The sequence below is a fragment of the Centruroides vittatus genome, unplaced genomic scaffold (assembly GCF_030686945.1).
Source record: "Centruroides vittatus isolate TY-2023 unplaced genomic scaffold, ASM3068694v2 scaffold_3315, whole genome shotgun sequence".
NCBI lineage: Eukaryota > Metazoa > Arthropoda > Arachnida > Scorpiones > Buthidae > Centruroides > Centruroides vittatus.
In genome coordinates, this window is record NW_027122703.1 from 3,369,289 (window position 1) to 3,391,931 (window position 22,643).

Consider the following 22,643-nt stretch of genomic DNA (forward strand, 5'->3'; position numbering starts at 1 on the left):
GAGACGAGTGATAACATCGGCTACATCATCAACAAATAGCTTGAAATTGAATTTTCTATGATAAATAAAGTAGAATTGAGTTAAATATTATTCAATAATATTATAATTTTAATAATAAATGTTATCAATTTATAATGTATAAACTCACCTGTAGTTTTACATTCAAAAGTTTTAATAAAGCAATAGGAACTTTTAGTGTGCAGGAAACTGAATACAGAAAGCTTAATGACCATCCCTCCGGAGCTACTAGACCTAGACCTACTCCAGTATAAATGGTCTATTTCAATAATTACAACTGTCATTCAGTTTTCTCCACCCCTCACATGTAAATTACTGAATAACATTTTATAATAGCGTAACGGTAAAACAGTGCAATGAACCTTTCCGGAAGTGCACTCTACAATATGCATAATTAATTTTTAAAAAACTGATTCTCATCCAATTTTTATAATTAAAACAAATGAAATAAATAGTGACAGTAAATTGAAAAATAACAGTGAAAAATGGCAGTAGTCGATGTAAATTGAAATCAAACTACGCTTTATGGGGCCCAAGCGAATTTGAATTGGGAGGCCCCATATGGTGTTCACTTCAAATGTTTTACTTCCAGGAAATGTTTGGGGGAAATATATTTTTTTAATAAAAGATTGGTTTGGGGCCCCACTAACAGGGGCCCCCAAACCAATCTTTTCCTTTTTTTGCCTATAGGATAACGCGCCAATGCTACAGCATCATTTAATTGCTTCATTGTAAATTTTTCTTAAACTTTAACGCATTGAGGTAATTAAATAATACATAATTAATTATTTTATAAACATTTAGAGTAAAAAATATTATAAAATGATACATTACAAATCAGCAAACTCTTTCTGTGTATCATTATACATGCACATGTCTTAAATTCGTCATCGCAGAATAATAAACAGTACGATACATGCTGCACTTTAATTAGCTTCTTATGTGTTGTAGACTAAGAATAGAATAAGATTCCTTATATTAATAATTAATTTTTAAAGCCTGATTCTCGTATGTAACTCTTAAAACAATATTTTAATGTAAAATATAATAATAATAATTATAGTATTTATATAGAAAATGTATCATAAAAACCGATAATATCAATAAAAATTGAAGTAAAACTGTAGACATTTATCACACATCCAATTGCAGTAAGGTGAATTTTCTTGATGGTATATTACAATACAATTAAACACTATATAATTAAATACTTTATGAATATTATAGGGCATATATTCCGGATCACACTTTAAAATGATCTTTTTAATGTATACAGTACATATTATACCTTGATTAGTCTATTCTTATCTTACTGAGGATAAAGGATAAGGTGAGATTTCTTATCCAATATTCTTAACCTAAATATTGAATAATTAATTAATTAAGAATAATTTCGACCATAAATTTCGCATGTACAGTACATTCGTAAATAATTTATTAAAAGATAGAAACTAAGCCGACAAGTAAACAGCATTATTAATTTCTTCGTATTGCACGAAAATTTCGGAAATTATTCAAAAGTTATAAATGTATCGTTAATCAATTTGACTAGATTCTATAAATTATTAAGGGTAGGATAGCTTCGGATGGTGCACTAATTAGATAAATTCTTATTGATGGAATTTCCTACAGGATATATCAATGCAGTGATCAATTAAAAGATACGTGAGAATACTTAAAAAATGTGACTTACCGTTTGAATGAATCAGCAGATCAAAATGACATCCTGGAAGACAGATGGCTGAACGGTTTGGGGTTTCAAAGGGGTGAAGCATCCAGAATGAATTCGGGGATCGATGGGGGAGTTGGTTGTCATGGAAACTGCTAGCTGAATTAACTTTATTTGGCTCCATTCTCCAACTCTTTGTGACCGAAGACGTCTATTAAATTCTACCGAATATGATGTAGATGTTGGTCACGTGTCCCGTCGTTGTCACGACGACACATCTTGAATTATATCTACCTGTTAATCTTCTCTTCTAATATTATTTGACTTGTCTCCACGTTAGACACTACCGTCCGTAAATAACTTTGAAGTATGCATATTAAGTCTACACAACTTTCTGAAAATAAAATATACGAAATTTCTTCATCTTAACATTGTTTAAAAGTCCTTTGAGGCGTGTTAAATATTATGAACGGAAAAAAATTATGAGTTTTTTTTTGAAACGACCAAGAATAGTAAATATATGATATTTTATCTATTTAAATTAAAATCAAAATATTTAATTAAATATAGGATGTCTCAAATAACTTCCTTCATAGATTCTAAGTATAAACTATATTTATTACTATAGTTTTCTTCCCTATGTTATGTTATCTTTAATTAACAATTGCTAATCTTCACTAATAATCCCTTCCTTTAAACACTTGGGATTACATAAATTAATTTTCCAGACTTTATAATTAAAATTTTATTATACAGATTCCAACTAGGTCCCTATACAGGTCCTGTGACCAGAGCAACACGTCCATTTTTCCTTCCTTATGTCAGCCCTGTATATCTTATGTAGAATATTTTTAAAATGTTAATTATATTTTAATTATTAATCGATATTTTTTTTCTTAATTATTCCTCTGATACGATTATACCATAAATTTCTGGGATGCTTCTTTTCAATCAATGAAAACTCCCGACTTCTCGTTGTCCCTCTCAATCGATTATTTTAATCGAAAATTATGACTTCGATTTTCCACAAGTGCCTCGTCTTTTCTTATTTTAGTGCCACTCTTGAAATGATTCTAACCAAGTTCCTCCTCCTCTTAAGTAAAAAAAAAGTTCTAACATAAATCTTCTAGAAAACTAATTTTCTAGAACTTTTTTACCGGATTGAGGCGCTTTATACGAAGGAAAAAATCTAGTAAAGTATGTCAAAAATATAACTGAAAATTTTAAAGAGCGCCATTACTTTCATCCTTTCTGTATAGGAGCAAAGAATACCGTTAAGTCACAAAAGTGGGATTCGTGCTCACAATTGCGTATCCTAATGCAGTAACCCCGAAACCAGGTGATCCACTTATGGATTACAATACAATTCCCAAAATAGAAAAACACTTTCTAAACTCCAGCTGATCGGAATAAAAATATGCAAGCAAAGACAGATGGAATTAAACATTAGTAACCCACAGACCCTATTTAGATGCGAGCCTTAACTGTAATCCGGTGCAAAACAGTTTAATGAAAACTTCAGAAGCGATCAGAAGAGCAGAACAAACCAAATAGGAAACAGCAATTACAGCCGATCCAGTAAAATATAGCCGTTTATTTCCCGATGGTTGATTCCTGCAGAATTGGTACATCAGAACCGACCAGCGTTAGAAGATTGAACAATGGATGACAGAACAGGAGGTTGTATTGTGATAGCCACGTGTCCACTACTGACATACTTCTGTCCTCTCTCCCCTTTAACTGACAGCTAACGGGAGAGAAATATCACCTATTTTTGTCACCAGTTACAACAATTACCCGTGCCGAAATATATTGAAGGACTGCCTCTCGATTCTGCTGCAAAATAATGAAATTCTAGCGATAATAATCGAGCTCTTACAATTCGTGATGTTTTTTTTGGCAATGCTGAATGGCCTAAATTTTTTCTCAGGTAGCTCACATCCTCCATTAATTAAAGAAATTTAACTATATTCCACGTACTGTACTGTACTGTACATTCAAACACACGGCTTCACGTTATAGATAAGATCTAAATTATACATTTAAAGAGAGAGGAAGCAGTAATGTCGAGAACAAAAAAGATTCTTCTGATTAGTGCATCCCTAGTGGCAGTTAATTAAAACCAATCACGACTGAATGAGAACCACATGATTAGTTTCAATTAGTTCTCTTCATGATTCAATCTTGCCTCTTCGTTAGTCATGAAGTGAAGTGGTTTCTTCCTTCCATTTACGATTCTCTAATTATATCATGCACCTGATCTTGATGATCTTGTCGCACCATCTCGATATATTTAAGGAAACGTGAAAATGTTGGTGACAGCAACTAACAAGCACATGATAAAGTATAGAATTACAGGGAAAATGTGATAAGTCACTGCCTACACAAGTTTAATTTCTTCGGTAAAACTTAACTATTTTCTATATCTAGGCTATACGATGATAGGAATTTCATACATCTTGCAGGTTTATATATACATAATTTATTAACAATACGTCATAATTTGCTTTTATGTGTAAATATACACTTTAATTTGAAAAAAATTTACCAAGATCGATCAAATTTAGCACATTTTTAAAAATATTAAATAACCTAATTTAAAGATTAAATTAACTATTAAAATGTAAATTTGCGAATAAAATTATTATTATTATTATTATTATTTTGTTATAGATTTAACAAATGAAATTCATCAGATGATGTGTCATACGTCTTACAGGTTCACAAAGTTACACCCTTAAAGAATAAGCTATTTTTTTCAATTAAAGAATATTGTTCTTTATTAAATATTATTCGATGTTATTCTTCCTTATTGTTCTTCATAATAAAAAAAAACATTTTTCAAAAGATATGAGTGAGTTAATAAATCAATGCTTGAAGATTAAACATTCCTTCTAGAAAATATAAAACAAAATTTTCTATTTGTATAGGCCTACTTAACGTTATTTATTAGGACATCTAGGCACTAAAACTCTTAACCTATAACTTATATGAGTGATAACTTATAGGATATGTTATTTTATAAAATTTTTATAACTATTTAAGATTTTTAATGTCTAAATGTCCTACTTCTACTTATAACTCATACATAACAGTCATTATTTTATCAGAAAATCCTAACTAGAACTACTTTAAATAGAAAATCTTAAATATTTATCTAAATTTTTTAATTATTAAAGAAAATTAATATTAAAAACTTTTTCAAAATAGTTTAAAATAAGAGTTAAAGGTCGATTTATGTTAAAATTTACAACTTTGTTTATTTAAAAATCAATAAAGTACAAGGATAAGACGACAAGACTTATTTTCCATTTTAATCAACGAAGAATAAATGATAAACAGACCTAATTGTTTAATGAGATTATATACATATTTTCTATTGTCGTTATTATCTTAATAAATGCTATTTGTTTAAAATACAATTATCGATTTGATAAGTAATCCTCGTTAGAACTTTAATTCAATAGCTAAATTTCCAATTTAGATTACAACACTAATCGATATGATGTAAAAATATTAAAATTAATTAATTAAATAGCTGTCGTATGATATTTATACACTCTTTATTGAAAGTATTTGAAAGTAAATTATGTAGTAGAATTTAAAATGAGAGGAAATATTCGAGATACTATGCTGGATACGTCACTGTGTCCTTGTATTCCTTCCTTACTTACTTATGAATGAATGTGTAGTAAGTAGTTTTATAGAGTTACTCTAAAGTTGTTGACCTTGAATCTGTTGAATGTTGTACATTTTGTAGCTGTTGAGCAATGAATTTCCTGTTATTTTTGGTATTGTACGGTGCCTTGGATAGTATCAAAGAATTTAACAACTTTTTCTAAACATTTATAGAAATTACAGTAATAATTCTGTATAGATTATACTTCTTTTAGGACATTATTAAAATATTAAAGCCGTAAAAAATAACTACAAAATTTTAAATAATAAATTTGATATTTTACTATAAAAATGATGACAGATTTTTAGATTAAATGTTAATTAATTAATTTATATTTTATTAATGAAGATTTAACTTAAAAATGACTGTTTTCTGTTTATCTTATCTACTTTATAGTCATGCACATAACATTATCATTGCATATTTTAAAAGGAATAAAGATAAAAACACATTATCAAACACCCGTGTTATCAATAATAAAAGGAAAAACATTTACTTAATCCTATAGCCTTAATTATTGATATTATAAAAATTTTTTGATAACAAATTTTATTTACTTCTCTATATCTTATCTGATCATACGGATTTTTAAATTCTAATGCAAATATAATTCTAGAAAATATTGTTTTAGCTATTGATTTATAATTTAATTGCTTTAAAATAAAAATTAATGACATTTTTATTCGCTCGATAAAATGATTAATTGATAATTATATTCACAAATATTTTCTTTTTCATTTTAATTTAATTAATATGTTTTAATTTCTAATTTACTACTGTATCTTACTACTATACCTAATTTATTTTACTAATTTAAGTACTTTTGTTTTCACTAAGTTAGCTAAAATAACGTTACAAATGGCTCCTTTTATAATGTATATTTTAGTTAATTAAATTAGCTTTGTTTTCATTTAATTAACTAATTAAGTATCTATTTAAATAGTGATAGATACCGTTACTTTTATAATTAATCCCATTCATAAGCCAATAATTATTTAAAGATTAGTCCAGACTTTTTTGAATTGTATAAGTAGAATAACCTGTAAAAAAATTATAAAAATAAACCTAAATATTCTTCCGAATTAAACATTACGGTTCAAAAAAAATATTTTAAATTATGTTATATAAATCTATGTCTAGAACCCACAAAGCCATATGGTTTATATGGCCTGTAGCATAGGCTTAGATTCATTGTTACCTAATGTGTTTAATTTGATAAATTCTGCTAGTTTATTCCTTCAAAATATCTTAAGAAAAGGTTAATTTTTATGATTTATATAACAAATTATAATTTTATTTTATTTTTTAAGAACATTTCCTATTAATTGTATTGAAGTAATTGAAATAGATCTCATATATTTTAATTTTTTTTACATATAAAATCCGTTTATCTACTTCGAAGTATTTTGTAAGTTTCTATAGGTTAAATAAAACGTTAAAGTTGATGAAATATTTACTCCTAACTATATTTAGGGACTTTGTTTTCACAGCTGCTTTTTGTCAAAGGGTTAAACATCCATCTGGTATTAGTCAGTACGTTATTTTTACTTTCATTTCCGCTTATTGTATTAAAAATTACTATTATTACTATCATTATTTTATAATTATTATCCACTTAAGAACGTTATAAACCATAAAATATACTTATTGATCTCATTTCTTTGATTTCGAATTTAAGAAAGGAAATTGTTGCAATGGAGATTTTCGGTGAACGAAAGTTTTTCCAGAAAAGACAGGAACTGTTCAGGTCTCTCCCCTCGGCAATAAATCAAGTGCATTTCGAATGACGAATGGGACAAAGGAGGCTCTACACCCCCGCAGTTGTGAAAAGAACAAGTAAAAAATCAGTTGAAAGTTGAAAGAAAGGTTTCGCATATTGTAAACCACCTTCTTTTGTTAAAGCCCGCTTTCAAACATATTCACTAAATGTGTTTTCGTTTTCTAAATATTAAAACTTGTGTGTAATCTCCCAAAGTTCCGTTTTTTTCACACTAACTTACGCCATTTTTCATTTATATATGATTTATATCTATGAGGAACAATTTAAAAACGTAAACAAGTTCAAAATACGAAAGCAAGTTTTGAAAATTTTGTTTTCCAATTTTATTTCTGGTTAATTTACTTAATAGATTGTAATAATTTTATAGTTTGAACACATCGTTATTTAAATAACTCGTCTTTAAGAGTTTATATCAATAAACATAAAACGAACTTTTATATTTAAGTCAGAGAGTGCGAACTAAGGTAGAATTACCTGTAAAATAATTAGTTTAATATTAACTTATTATCGTTTTTAGTTAGACATTATGAATTTTCTAGATAACATAGAACTTTATAGTTATACATGTCAAATCATAAGAAAATAGGTAATATCTTTTATTTAATTTTGAGTCTTTCTTATAGCAAATTTTCGCAGATAAGCTGTTTTTCTTATCATATTTTTAGTTCTGTATAGAATAAAAAATAAATATGCCTGTTAAAAATTTAATGCTAAATTTATAAATATATAAAATAATAATAATAAAAATAATAATAAAATTATTTTCTTAGAGCTATTTATAACAGTTTTATTAACTTAAAATATTTAATTTGTTTATTTTAATGTAAATTTAGAAAATTCATCAAATTTTATTACAATAAAACCGGTACAAGTTAAATGTTTTCATTATAAAACACAAACCTAAGATATACACTAAATATGAACTTTCATTATTTTTATGTATTATAATATAATATAACTTTTATCACTTATAATAAATAAAAGTCTATACATTAGAAGCCATTTTCCCATCCGCATCGATGATGATTTATGGGTTTCTCTATATTATTACATAGAATATTAAATAGTTTAATTATAATAATTTAGTTTATTAAATTTTAAAAGAATTGTAATAATTAAATCAAATTTTATATGCATAAATTGACATAAACAAGAAGAATTGATCCAATCTATTAACGAAATTTACACTAATTAGTAGGGTGTGGATTTAAACTTTTATTTTCAGGTCAAAGTTTAAAATAATTAATACAGAAGCGAACTCTATTTATATCATTCACTGACATAATTAATTAAACGGGAGAAGTTTACCATATTAAATAGGAGAAATTAAATAATTTCCATATTAAGGACTGTCATTAATCATACGAACGTCTTCCCATTTCTCCTCAATCTCAATTTTCATTTGACGTCGCTTGTCAACCGTCCTCCCATAAATCCCGCCCTTAGCTCCCGATTGGTTGTAGTAATAGGGAGGAGACAAGAATTTATCTGTGGCCGATTGTGGTTGAAATTTCACACCGTCCGTTCATCTTTAAGCCGCAACATAATCTATTCGCTAATTCACTGAGACTTTAAGACAAATGTGTTTGTTTGTTGGATTTTAGAATCTTTTTAACAGATGTTCCTTTTATAAATCACTTCCGACATTAAATTCCGCTCGATACCAATCAATCACGCGATGCTACCGTCCTCGTCTCTTAATGGCTGTTCAAACTCAAATTTTAACCAATCATTCTTGATTTTCTCACGTGATCCTAACAATTATGTCAAAGCTCTTGATTAATTTTATCAGCGCCATCTGATAGCGATACTTGAAAATATTTTCTGTATACTTAATTTTTTTTAATCGTAAAATCTCTCGTAATTTCTCCCGCGAGTGTATTCAGAATGTTAAATTCTACGTTGAATAATTCAAAAATACTTGCTAAATTGTTTTTTTTTCTCTCGTAATAAGAAAGGCGAGTCACGAAGAGATAATCTCTAATTCCGTATTCAGGAGTTGAAGTCATAAATGTAAGTCAAATTGCAGAGAAGGTAAAAACAGTGAGTGAGGCGCTGGAGTGTTGTAAAACACAGCCATGCTTCCCATTAGAGATGACTCATACTTTTATGGGGAGGGAACGAAGTCGTAAAATGCTCCAATTACAGTGTCCAGTAGAGCGTTCCACGTCGCTGGCCACCTCCTGCCCTAAATAACCTATCACTGACCAATGTCCAGCTGATAAAGCTTCGTATGAAGTATCTTTTAAGACATACGTAGTTCTCTTTTATACTTAACTTCCACACCCGTACCTGTCAGAAGATATATATTGTCTATAATATAAATAGGTGTAAAAGGTAAAAGAGTTTAAGCCATTTCCTTTTATAGTAAGGAACAAACGTCGTTTTAACGAAAGAGGAATGGGAAAACATGTTAAAAAAATCACCTTTTTAGATGATTTTTTTGTTGTTTCATACGTAAAAAATGTTTTAAAATACAAGAAAATGACTCATAAAAACCAGTTCTCTTGTTAACTCCAAGGTGTAACTACACATTTTCTGACAATTATCCTATTTAAATGCACGTTTAAATTGCCTTTAAATGGTAATTCTAACGTGAATTTTTGCCTAAATTGTCGAAAATGCTTAATTAAGCATGACTTTTTAATTGTATAATATTTAAAAAATTGAATATAAGGGCCATTTTTCATCATTTTCTCCACAAAATCCGCTTAATGTTTAGCGAAGTTTTTAATCCGAAACAAACGTTTCGATGGCAAGAATCATTGAAAACGATTCCCAATGTTAATTTATTATCCTTAATGTCATTTATTGATTGTCCATTTTTATCCAGCGACATTTGTCTTATCTCTCAGCAGGAATGGGCGGACATCCCGTCTGCAATGTTCAATGTCTAGAGTATCCATTACTTCTAACAGATTTTCCGATATTTCTCTTATTATTACATTGGAGCATCCCTGTTAAAGTAGAAAAAAGAGATAAATACAAACAGAGCGAGAGAGAAAAGCATTCAGCATTGATAACAGTAGAGATGATACAATACAAAATGGCGCTGCAGATTTATTACCCTAAAAACCCTCCTGGTGTAACTGGCATCTAGCGGTTATTTATTGTACTAACCGTAGCTTTGTAAACGTTAGACGATAGACGGTAATAACTTTGCGGAGGGATCATTCACGTAAAAATTACCATATAATGAATAAAAGCGTATATAAGTAAAGCGTCACGCTCCATTTACTTCCAATTAAACAAAATTTGGACAGATTTTTTCGTTTATAATTCCATCCATAACGAATCGCAATCTGTTACTTTACTCATTTTTCCCCTTTGTATTAAATACGGATGCCTTTAAAAACAGTATTCAATTAATTAAATATTTTTACTTTTATTTCCTGACACTAGATGGAAGTAGTATATATATATATCTTTTATTTTAAATAAAATGTACATGACTTTTAACACGAAAAACGAAGAATAATTCAAACTAAAATTTTAAATAGTTTTTTAAAAATTAAAATAAAAAATAAATAATTTAATAAAATTAAAAAGTATTATTGTTATGACATTTAATAATTTTACTTATTTATTTTTGGTAATTTTATTAAAAACTAATTAAAAATTATTATACAGGATATGTATATAATATATTTAAAATTTATTAATACATTATATTTATATTTTTGATATATTATACTTAAATAACTAACCTACAGATGGAGCCACTATAATAATAGCATATAAATTTAATACTGTATTAGTTTACGAAATAATTTTTATAATTAGGAAGATATTAAATATAATTTTTAAAAATTAATACACAATTTTGAATATTTTTAAAATAAAATTTATTAATAAAAAAAAAATTAAAATAAAATATTAAATCTTTTTAAATTGAAATTTAAAAAAAATATATTTATTTGTCATTCAAAATACTATCGATTTTTATTAAAAATTAAATATATAAAATAAATAATATATTTTATATTATTATTAATATAAATAATAATAATATTATTATTAATATATATATATATAAATTTTACGATTAACTAGTAAAAATTTATTTATATATTGTTTTAATATATTTATTTTTTTAATTAATTTTTAACAATGTTTTCTCGCTTAAAATATACATAAATAGAAAAATTATGATAATATTTATTAATAATTGATTAAAATCGAAAAAATATATATTTAAAATTTTAAATTTTAAAAAGACGCGGTTTATTTACCATAAAGTTAAATTTCGTTTCTATTTCCGTCCGCCAGGCTTCGTGGCGTCGCCCCCAATCGGGAGATATTGGATGCACACGTGCGATGGAGAGTCGATGAGAAGAAACAAAAAAAAAGATAACCATTGGTTTATTTGGTTTTCAATTTTAGTTATTTAGTAATGTAAATCCCGTTGAAGATGTTAAGTTAATGATTTTTGATTCTTTTTTTATTTCGTCGGAAATCATGTCCTCTAAAAGGTAAGTCTCGTTAGGGTTAACTATGTTGTTAGGATTTCCTGTTTTGTTTCGTTTCGTCATTTTATTTATTATTTAAACGTCGATTTGAATAAAAACAATCGAATATTTTGTTATTTTTAAATAATATTCGTGAATTATTTAAGTGTAAAGAGAATAGAAGCAAAAAAAAAAAAAAAAATCCTTTAAAGTTTTGTTTTGATTGCTTGTGACGTAATAAAATAAAATGACGTCAGCAAACACCTGATATTTTTTGAATTTTCTTGTCTATTTCAATACAAGTAAAAGACAATGTCATATGATTATTTCTCCACTAGAATTTGATATTAAGGATGAATTTTAATGCGACCCTTGAAAATATTTTCTGCATTCATTCATACACTGATAAAAATAACATCTGTCAACTTTATATAGATATAGCTGATAAGCGTTTATGGCTTTCTTTTTATTATAAACTAATTACCATTATCTATATGTAAAGGAAGAGAATTTAAAACTAGATAGAAACAACAAACAGGCTAATATATCTTTATAAATTTGTAATTTTAGATTGACATTCCTCTATATTACTTCTTTAAATGTTTAAATTAATTAATTAAACTGAATATTATTCAAGGCTACTTTAAAATATTTGAAACTGTAAATTGATTTTTGGTTTAGAGGAGAAATAAATTTCATGGTATCCTACTGTGGAATTGTAGATAGAAAGATTAGAAATTTTTAAAATGTCGAGAACCAATATAATGGATATCGTTATTGAAAGAGGACTTGATTTATTTTCATATTAAACAAATCATAAATGTGAAGCGAAAGTAATAAATAATGCTTTGATATTGGTTTTATTGCCGTATTATACATAATACTGTTTTATTTATTTTGAATCCATTTCTTTAAACTTTTAGTTTTTCTTTTTAATTTATATAGTTTTATTAAGAATTTTATATTTATATATTGCTAGCAGATTTATCAACTGATTTTATATTGATCGATATTAGTTGATGTTTTTATATTATTAAGTATTCATTTTGTCAATTGTACAAATCTATTCGAGTACTGTATACAAGAAATAATAGCTATTGAATAGCTCGATAATCAATATCGTGCAGTTTATTGAGTGTTAAGCTGTGTTATGTTTAAAAGAAAATTAACTTCATCCTAGATAAACAATAATGTAGTTTAGAAACTAATGTCACTTAACTCGTTACATGTTAATTTTAGCGCATATTATTGATGCTCATTTTTATGTAAAACTCTTTCTTTATTAAATAACTGTTATTATATATAAATGTAAGAATTCTGGCATATTTATTTTTCAAATGAAATAAGTTTATAGGCTAGGCATGTGAAAATATCTTTACTGACTCGGATAACTGTTTACATTAAGCTAGTAATGATAATGATATTGAAATGTTTGTTTGCCATAAAGAATTTAGTAAATAATATAATTATGTTGCCCTTTCCAATATTATTTATTTTTTAAAATACATTAACAGTATTGATATTTCATAAGGAAGTTCTTTTCACAAACTTCTAAGTTCATTTGGAACTGATCTGTCAATGATTTTTACTCCTTTATTTATAGTTCTTTAGTATTTATTATTTCAATATATATTATTAATTATTTACCAATTAAATTTATATTGTATAGTCAGAATATTTTAAAATTTAAAATAGTGTGTCTTAATTTGTAATGTAATTGTCATTATATATAGATACGTTAACAAGGTATTTTAGTTATGTTTGTATATTATGATAAAAGTTATTTACTTAAATTTTAAAGATTATATAAACACACTTTATCATATGTAATGTCGGATGAATCTTAAGACTTTAAATTCAACAGATCTTACAATAATTTTCAGTTTATATATACTTTTTTTATTTTACTTTTTCATTTTAGCTAACAAATTTAAAATATTTTTCTAGTGTAATTTAAATGTACGTTTATAAAATTATTAATAACTCCTATCATATGTTAGCATAAATTTTTTTCAAAGTACGAGTATTATTACATGTTATACAGCAATTTCAGGATGAGAATTGCAGTTAGTTTTTGAATGATGAATAAGATGATTGTTTTCATTCTAAATATAGTAAAAGTGATTAAAAATGGTTTGATTTATTCAGTGAATAAAGTCTGGTTAGTCTAGCAATGAATATAATCAAAATTTCTGTATATAACAAGTTATAAATATAAAACATTAAATTGATAGGAGAATTCTGTGTAAAATATATGTGTATACGTTTACAAATATGATTTTTCAATATATATTCTCGAATTTAAAATATATATTAACATTGTTATTTAAAGAAGGTCTGTTTACTCATAGATGCTTCAGCCTAATATATTTAATATTTTAACTTTTCAAGCTAAAGCTATTGTAGGAAAAATTCAGTTTTAACAATGTCATAATGTAAAAATTTAATGGCTGTTCATTTGGCTTGTTTCTGTTAATATTTCAGCTTTTATTACATTCAAATCATTAAAAGAGAGGTGATAGTAAAATTTATATTTTAGTAATAACTACATACAATTAATTATGTTGAAGAAAGATTAAATAAACATTTTTGAAACTATTATTAAGGATAAGTATATAGTCTAAATTCTATATTTGTTCTTTATCTTAACTATTTTATCTTTAGATATTACAATTTTGAAGAGAGCATCGGGATCAATTAAACTAATTTAACATGACTTTAACACAAAATAATAAATATTTTATTAAAGTTAATTTATATCTTAAAAATTGAAATTAATATTTATAAAGTTATATATAAAACTTTGAAGTTATGTTTTTTTCTTATTAGATTAAAACTTGAAGTGAAAGATTTTTCTGAAAAAGATAGAAATACATCGTATTAAAATAACAGCCATTTTAAATATTTTTATCAAATAAGATCAATATTTAAATAGCTCCGGATACTAAGTTACATCAATATTTTACATAATCTTTTTTATTAGATTTTTGAAATGGTCTTGAAAATTTCCAGGAATATTTGAATTCATTAGTTGAGAACATACTAATCTTTTTAAACAAACTGATATCTTTGTGATATTTTACATGTGTATGAAAAGAAAAAAATCACAAAATTTGAATAGAAGAAACTTTAGATGAATAGACGTTCACATTGATTGGAAATATTATATATTGAGATGGATATAAGAGAATGCTTTAAAGAAAAATAAATTGTAGATGTTAATGAGTTTTCATTGTGATTGTAAGATTTGATCGAGGACAAAACAAAAAAATAAAACCGAATGTTTAGAAAAGAACAATGCGAAAGACGTACTCCTGTCTACTATTTTTTGTTTCGGTATAGAATTTAATAATTATTTCTTTTATATTAATTTTTAGTAAGAAAAAATTTGAATTACTAAAAAAAATGAAGGAAAAATCAATATACAAAACATGGAAATGATCTATTGATCAAATTCAAAATTATTGATGATTGTTAGTTCATTTTAATTCAATACAAAATTTGGACATATCTTGAAGCTAGTGATTCAGATCTATCATCCAAATCAGCAATTCTCAACTTTTTTCGCTCTGCAATACCCCAAATAGTAAATATAAATAAAATTAATATTTTACAACCTCCCACCCAAAGGAATAACAACAGTAAGCCTTACTATTACTAATTGAATTTTGACTGTAATTATAAATGTAAATTTTTTAAAATATTATATAATCACATTGCACTAATTTTATACATTAAGAAAATACCGACGGTATAAAAAATGTAATACAACTATTCCTATTATTTTATGTCGCTGCATTTATAGCGACGGGTATGAACATGCATGTATGATGTATACATGCTCTTTCTTTTCTTTACACCTGTACTTATTGTAAGTAAAATGTTTATAAGTTTATAATAAATGATTTTTTTCTCATAAAATGATTTCATTATTGTTTCGCGACCCCCAGGTTGAGAAATGCTGATCCAAATGATACAAAAATGACAGCTTATAATAAGAATAAACTTTTTATTTTTTGACAAATAGAAAAATCATTAATGCAGTTATTTATTTTATTAAATATATTAGACTTGAATTGTTATCAAAATTAGAAGGCAAATTTTAATTAAAAATTTATGTTAAAATGATTTTATATTAGAAATGAGTAAAACATGGTACCGTATTTAAATAAATGGAATTTGAAATTGCTTGTTAAGGATGCCAAAATTAAGAATTTATTTGAGATATTTTTGACTTACCTAATTAAAGGGGATTTTGGGGACATTTAAGTAGTGACTCCACAGGTGTAAAATATTTAGCAGAAAACAGAAACAGAAATTGCCAGCTATTTCACATTCCGTCTAGTTTCAGGTTTTTATAGTCTGTCATAGAATTCCACATACAGAAATGAAGACCCACTCTAGTGTGCTGAAAAGTAATTTATTAAAATATAATATGAATGATATATACAATTGCTTGTCTTTATTTACAGCAGTCTTCATGTTCAATCACTTTGTTGGAAATGACTAGGAAAACTTAAACATTGTTTTTGGATACTGTATACAGATGTTTTGGTGAATATGAAAGATTAGAAGTAATAAACATTTAATTCACAGAATGTATTTGAATGACCAACAATTTTATTTTGAATGTATGGGAATGACTCCAGAGCTTTTAACCATAAAATCCAAATAAATAGAGGACAAAATAGCACATCAATAGCTAATGGATGTTAAAATCAAGATTGTAAAAATGGGGTATAGCTAGACTCAAGAACAAATATACACCATTAAAATGTTTTACAAATCTTTTCCTGACAAAATAGCTTTGATGATTGTTATTCAAACTATTAATACAATTAGCTACGCTTTCACATATTGTTTTCTTCTCTCTGTACTGTACTTTGTTTTTTCAGCTTCATGCTGTAATATTAACAAATATAATAATTTATCACATACCCATTTTCAATGGTGATTCTGCTGTAATAGACATCCAGATAATTTTTTTAAATATGGCATCCTTAGAATTTGAATCTAGTTTATTATACAAGTAATAATATTTCCTTATTAGCTTCACAAATGCCTCTAAATTGGTGTCATGTTTTGTACACTATCTTCTGCCATTTTTAATTTCTCACTGCAAGTTGGAACTGATGTAATTGCACAAGACCAAATGACATACTATTTTGTTGTCTATTCATTGATTGTTGTAAAACAAATGCTAGGTAGTGCTGAAAAATTAAACCTTTCCAAACTCTCTTTTCAGTCATGTTTTGTTTGATGTAAACTGAAAAATTTTGCTGCTAGTTTTGGCATTCTTTTTATGCCTGTGGAGCGACTACTTTAGTTGGGTGTGGTCAGCTCGAGCTGACCAAACAACAAGTTGAAAATGTTCCAAATAAATTTTTAATTTTTGTTTCCTTAATAAGGAGTTTAAATTACCTTTGATTTTATACGCTGATAGGTCCATATCTTCCAAAAATATTTATTATATATGTAATTATTTCCTGATTAAGATTAAAAATTGCTAATGGAAAGAATAACAGTTTAATAAAGAAATAAAAACTAAACAGAATGAGCCAGAAACAGTATTATTAGAAAATGTTTTTAAAAGACAATATTACTCATTTTTATTTTACTGGCTGTTATATATAATAGAGGTAGAGTGTGGCAACAGGTCAAAAAATGACACCCCGAGATTTTTACATTTTTGGACTCAGAGGACCTTGAAATGTCGAGATATGCAAAAGATTTGGGGATAATTTCTGTATTTATGGATGTTTGTGTGTATGTGGCAAATTCTGTTAATCCTCTTTAAAGCTTAATAACTCCTGTGCTTTTTCTTGAAACTTTGCATGGAGGTTTGTTTATTAGGAGCATTAATGCTATTAAATTTTGGCAATTAAAGGTTGAGGAGAGGGGAGATAAAGGGGGTCATGTGTATCTCCAGTAGGGTCAGACTTAACGATGATTTTACTCATTAATAACATTTACAACTTTTTATAAAACCCATCCTACCTTCAAAATTAAGCTTTTTGCTGTTTTATAATGGTTAAAAATATAAAAAGTTTTTAAAATAAAATATCATAGCAGATGGCACTACCAAATGTTGCCAAGAAAGTTAAGCAACTCGTTTTTATTATGATGATTCTACTATAAAGATGAACTGAAAGATTTTAAAAAATTTGTAGTAAAATGAAATAGTTTCTCTTTCTTATATTTATTTGTTTTAATGCTATTTGACTGTACATTGAAATTAATAACAGAAGAAAAATGAAAACATATTGATAGTTTTACATTTAGATAATTGGTAATTTAATATTCTGATAACATAAGAAAATATGAAATTAATATCCGATACCATATTCTTGTTTTATCATAAGTATATGATGATGATTTAAATTAATAAATTATTCGGAGTTTATTTTCAAATGGTATTTTTTTTCTGACTGTCTGCTTCATCAATAGAAAGCTTTGATGTAACAATTATAGTTTTTTTTTGTAATATATATATTGTGGAAAGTAAAATAAGAAATAATAAGGTATAAAAACTCTTACAAAAATAATTAATGTAATAATTAAGATGGCAAATGTAAAATAAACAATGAAATCTATTTATAAAAGCTCAGATATCGAAACGTTTTTTTTTTAAGTTGACAAATGCAATAGGTTAATTAATGCATTATAAATTGAATCTGATGCAATGTAATGCAGAAGATATTGTGGAATAAAACATAAAATGTGTGACAAAAATGTTAATTTTAAAATATTCTGAAAATTATTCATCTTATTATATAGATGTGATAAATTGCAAATGTTTTCATTTATTCATAGGTTGTTTTGCTTTTATTGTTACAATTTCAAAATTTTGGTACGGAATTTTTATCATAAAAGTAATTTATATTCCCTTTTAATTTTAATACGCTGATACGAATATTTTATTGTTTGAAAATTTATATTACTTTCCCATGTTGTAGTGTCTAAAATGAATTTACACTTAAAAATATCTGTTATTATATAAGCAATAAATTTTTTATGTTTTTTTTAAAATTATATAAAATTAGTTAATAATGAAATAAAAATGTTATAAATGAAATAATGGTTTCAAAGAGTTTGAAGAATTAAATATATGGTAATTATTTAAGCTATATACATATACTTTTTATAAAATTATATGAACTTGCTGGTAACTGTTCACTTTTTAGGTGGACAATCTGTTAATATTACATCTTGTCCACATGTTTGGTAATTTTGTCTATTGTTGATAGTGTAGTATACACATTCAAATGCAAACATGTGTATGATATAATGGGGAAGGATTCAACGTATACAGGTCAGACCACCATGAATCATTCCTGATAATTTGATCCAAATCCAGATCTCTCACAGTGGCAAGCTGACACCTTAAACTCTGGCTATTTAGCCATTATAATCAGTATTTCTATACTCTTATGGCATTTAATTGGCCTCCAAAAGCAGCTAGAGTGTTTCAGAAGGTAAAAAAAAAACCTATTATGTTGTACAAGCAGTGACGTAAATAAGAGTATACTAGTAGAGTACAGTCTGTTTTACTAGGAGTATTAGCTTTTTTTCATTTGATATCAATTTTTTTATGTAGCCGGTTGAAGCATCTCGGATATCATTCAGATATTATTAATATTAAATGAGTTTATTTGAAATAATTATTGTCTCCGTAACTCTAATGTTTTTGATTATGATTTATATTTTTAATATATCTAGGTTTAAAAATTGAAATTTAGCAATAGTTAGCAATTTTTAATGTTTAATCACCTGCTATAAAAACAAATCTGTATATGATTAAAAAATTTTTTTGAAAGTTACTATGAATATTTGAAAAGTAAAAAAATTAAATATAATTGAAATATAAAGTGGAGTGTCAATTAACTTACTGGAAAGACAACAGCTAAACAAAAAATGGTATAGTCATGTTTTATTAGAATTTCTCTGATTTATTTTACACTTCAACTCACACAGCTTGTATTTCTATTCACCATAACATTTTTAAAATATAATAAAAATAATTATAGATCATTATTGCTTCAAAAGCCAATTATTGGGAAGCTTACAAAGATTATTATTTCAACAAGCACTTTAATTATGTATATCAGAAACAACCTGTAGTCATGGATAATTTATTCTGTGGATAAGCTGTACTGTGCTAATAAAAAATTTTGCCATTTAACATTTTATATCATTATTTAACTATTTGTATGAGAATATAAGTGTTTAAAAACTCATTACAAGCGCAAAAAATATTATATAAAAGCTATATAAAAATAATAATTATAAATACATGTAGAATTTGTTTTACTGGCCAACTGCTGGTTCAGTGTACCAGCTGAAAAAAAAAGCACTTGTTAAAAGACTAAGGATATGAAAACATATTCAAAATTATAGAAAAGATGCAACTCATTTATGTCGGATATTAATGATCTGTTGAAATCCACTTGGATACTAATCAACTACAGAATTAGTTAACATTAAGCTAATTTTATATTAATGTTTTATAAATGGCCTTGAAGAGTAATGAGACTTGTATATTTTCATTTTTAAAAATTCCTGAAGCACATCAAGCAAATTATATGGATGATTCAACTACTGTATTTCATAAAAAATCAAGATTAGAGATTGCTTTTGTGTGTTCTCTAAAATTAATAAAGTTAAAAGTTCCATAGTTTGCAATTAATATTTACAAAGTACGATACATATAATTTTTCATTTTTTATCAAAGTATCCTCTTACTATGAATTTAGAGTTTCATAAATCTTATGATCTGAAATGACTTACTCTTTTAAATGAAAAAGTTCAGTACAATATTAAAAATATGAAGAAAAATTTGGCAAAAGAATTTTGTAGTTCATTAGAAAAGATTAATCTTGAGAATAATCAGCAAGACTTAAGATTTGGTTCATTTCATATTTCTGAATGTTTTATTTGTATATGAAGTATAGAAAAAGATGCATAATTTCATTTAAAATTAAATCAATAGACTTAGAGAATTTCAGATCAGGTGTCCCAGCATCCAAGTTTTAATCTTTCAAGTAATTCCTTATAATAAAATTACAATTTATTTGAATACATTTTTCAAGTACCCGAGCTTATCAAAATAGTTTTCATATATGATTTAGTTAATAAAATATAGTAGAATCAATTTATTGTAATCATTTTGTAACTTTCCTGTACTGGCAACAACAACTGAATGATAACATTAATCTGGATAAGTAAATAAGATTACAATTAGCGAAAATTCTGGTTTTGTTGACTGCGATATTGAAAGAACATGTTAAAACATTATGAAATATATAACTTTGAAAATTTATTATTATTCATTCTACGTATAATTGGAGTAAGAAATGCCAACAATTTAACTTTTGTACTGTGAGCAAATAACAATTAACATTTAAACTTTAAAGTACAAAGCAAGACTGATAATGATTGCACATCATCAATTGCATATTGAAGCTGATGATATGAAAAAAAGGTTAAAATGCTTATTTATCTGAAGATAAGGATTACTATAACTGAATTCTGATTATAAGCAAAGTTTTTACAGTATACAGTGGAACCTCGCATGAGTATTTTGCATAATGAGTGATGAGGAGAGGGGAAGTCCTGAATTGTGCGCAAGCGGCATGCTCCATCAGTCTGTGTTTAGCACTCCTTCCACTAGCATCTTAGTGTCGCTTGTGATCACATATTTTTCCAAACTTGTGTTCACACATATTACTTATAAACATCGACAAACATATTCCATTATATAATAAACATGCCAAATGATATGCCAAATTCTTGGGTCATTAAATTTAATGACCAATTCCAAATTAAATTTCTGAATTAAAAATTAACTATTTATAATTATTAAATTTAATACGAGATGGAAACATAACTGCCTATCTCTAGTCAAATTAATTAATTTCTAATATTTAATTATAGCATTTACATAACCCAAGAATTTGGCATATCGTTTGTAGTGTTTATCAAACATATTGGCTGTGATGTTTTTTTTTTTTATTTTTGTTTCTACAAATCGAATCCTCATTCCAGGATGGTTCATTCCACGCTATAAGAAAAGATGATGATGATGATTCACGCTCCTTAACAGCATATATTGTACAATTTTTTTTGAATAAATGTTAAACATAAAACATTTGAGCATTTTTTCGGCGTGGAACACGTTATCGTATTTTACATTAACTTCTATGGGAAAAATTGTTTCGCTTAACGAGTAAGACTCTGGAACGAATTATGCTCGTTAAGTGAGGTTCCACTGTATTTTAACTTATATGTTTTGAGACATGATAATTCTGATAACATTACATAACTGATAACAATATCTGCAGTCACAATAAACAGATTTTTCTGTATTAAAATTTTATATTTTTTAAAAATAATTTATATTTGTGGTAAATCTATATTGATCTTCCAAATATAGTATAGTCTTGGGATTTCCGTCATATTTCCTTATCCATAGTAACAAGATCATTCAGGGTGTGTTGTTAATGTTATTTGATTTCACTTTTTCGTGTCTTGGGAACTCTCTGTAATTTATAACACACTTGGAAATGTTAAAATTTATTATTGCATAATTTTATTGTACTTGCATATTGGTTGCCATTCTTGTATCATCAATTTTATTGTTCTATCAAATAATTGATAAATATAGTATATTTACCAGTCACATTACTTTTACTTTGTTCTAGAAATATAGTAGGAGACCTAGCTGAAAAGATATGAACATCCATGCTCCAAAATTTTTGAATGCTCTCTAATGGGATGTACAGTATAAAAAGAAATAAGTACAATACTGCTTTAAAGGTTGTGTGACTTCTGAAATCTGGTCACTAATCATTTCTTGCCTTGTCTCTTTGAGATGAGGACATAAATATGGTCTGTGCTATTTGTTCATATAAATTTTATGATATATACCTTTTTAATATGAAATTGCTTCTTGTATGTGTCCAGTAAAATCTGTTAAATTATGATTCTGTAAGAAATCTTGACTATCCATTTATTAAAAACCAATGAAAGGTTTCATCAAATCTCAATAAA

The 22,643-nt window shown here is 26.3% G+C and overlaps 1 protein-coding gene and 1 long non-coding RNA gene across 3 annotated transcripts in view; one reads left to right on the forward strand and one right to left on the reverse strand.

Annotated features, from left to right (window-relative positions):
- Positions 1-804: 804 nt before the first annotated feature.
- LOC136988482 (uncharacterized) lies at positions 805-11,469 on the reverse strand. Of its 2 annotated transcripts, none has more exons than XR_010882769.1 (3): positions 11,379-11,469; positions 1,712-2,081; positions 805-970 (listed from the first exon to the last, which is right to left on the reverse strand). It is a non-coding gene; the product is annotated as an uncharacterized lncRNA (long non-coding RNA). The 2 variants fall into 2 exon arrangements; XR_010882768.1 differs by lacking the exon at positions 11,379-11,469 and having other exon boundaries at positions 1,712-1,908; positions 1,982-2,144.
- The window catches only part of hpo (serine/threonine-protein kinase hippo), a 47,551-nt gene continuing 36,323 nt past the window's right edge, over positions 11,416-22,643 (forward strand). Inside the window, exon 1 of the mRNA XM_067286325.1 lies at positions 11,416-11,618. Coding sequence (XP_067142426.1) covers positions 11,569-11,618 — 50 coding nt within the window. The 5' untranslated portion in view covers positions 11,416-11,568. The remainder of the gene's footprint in view (positions 11,619-22,643) is intronic.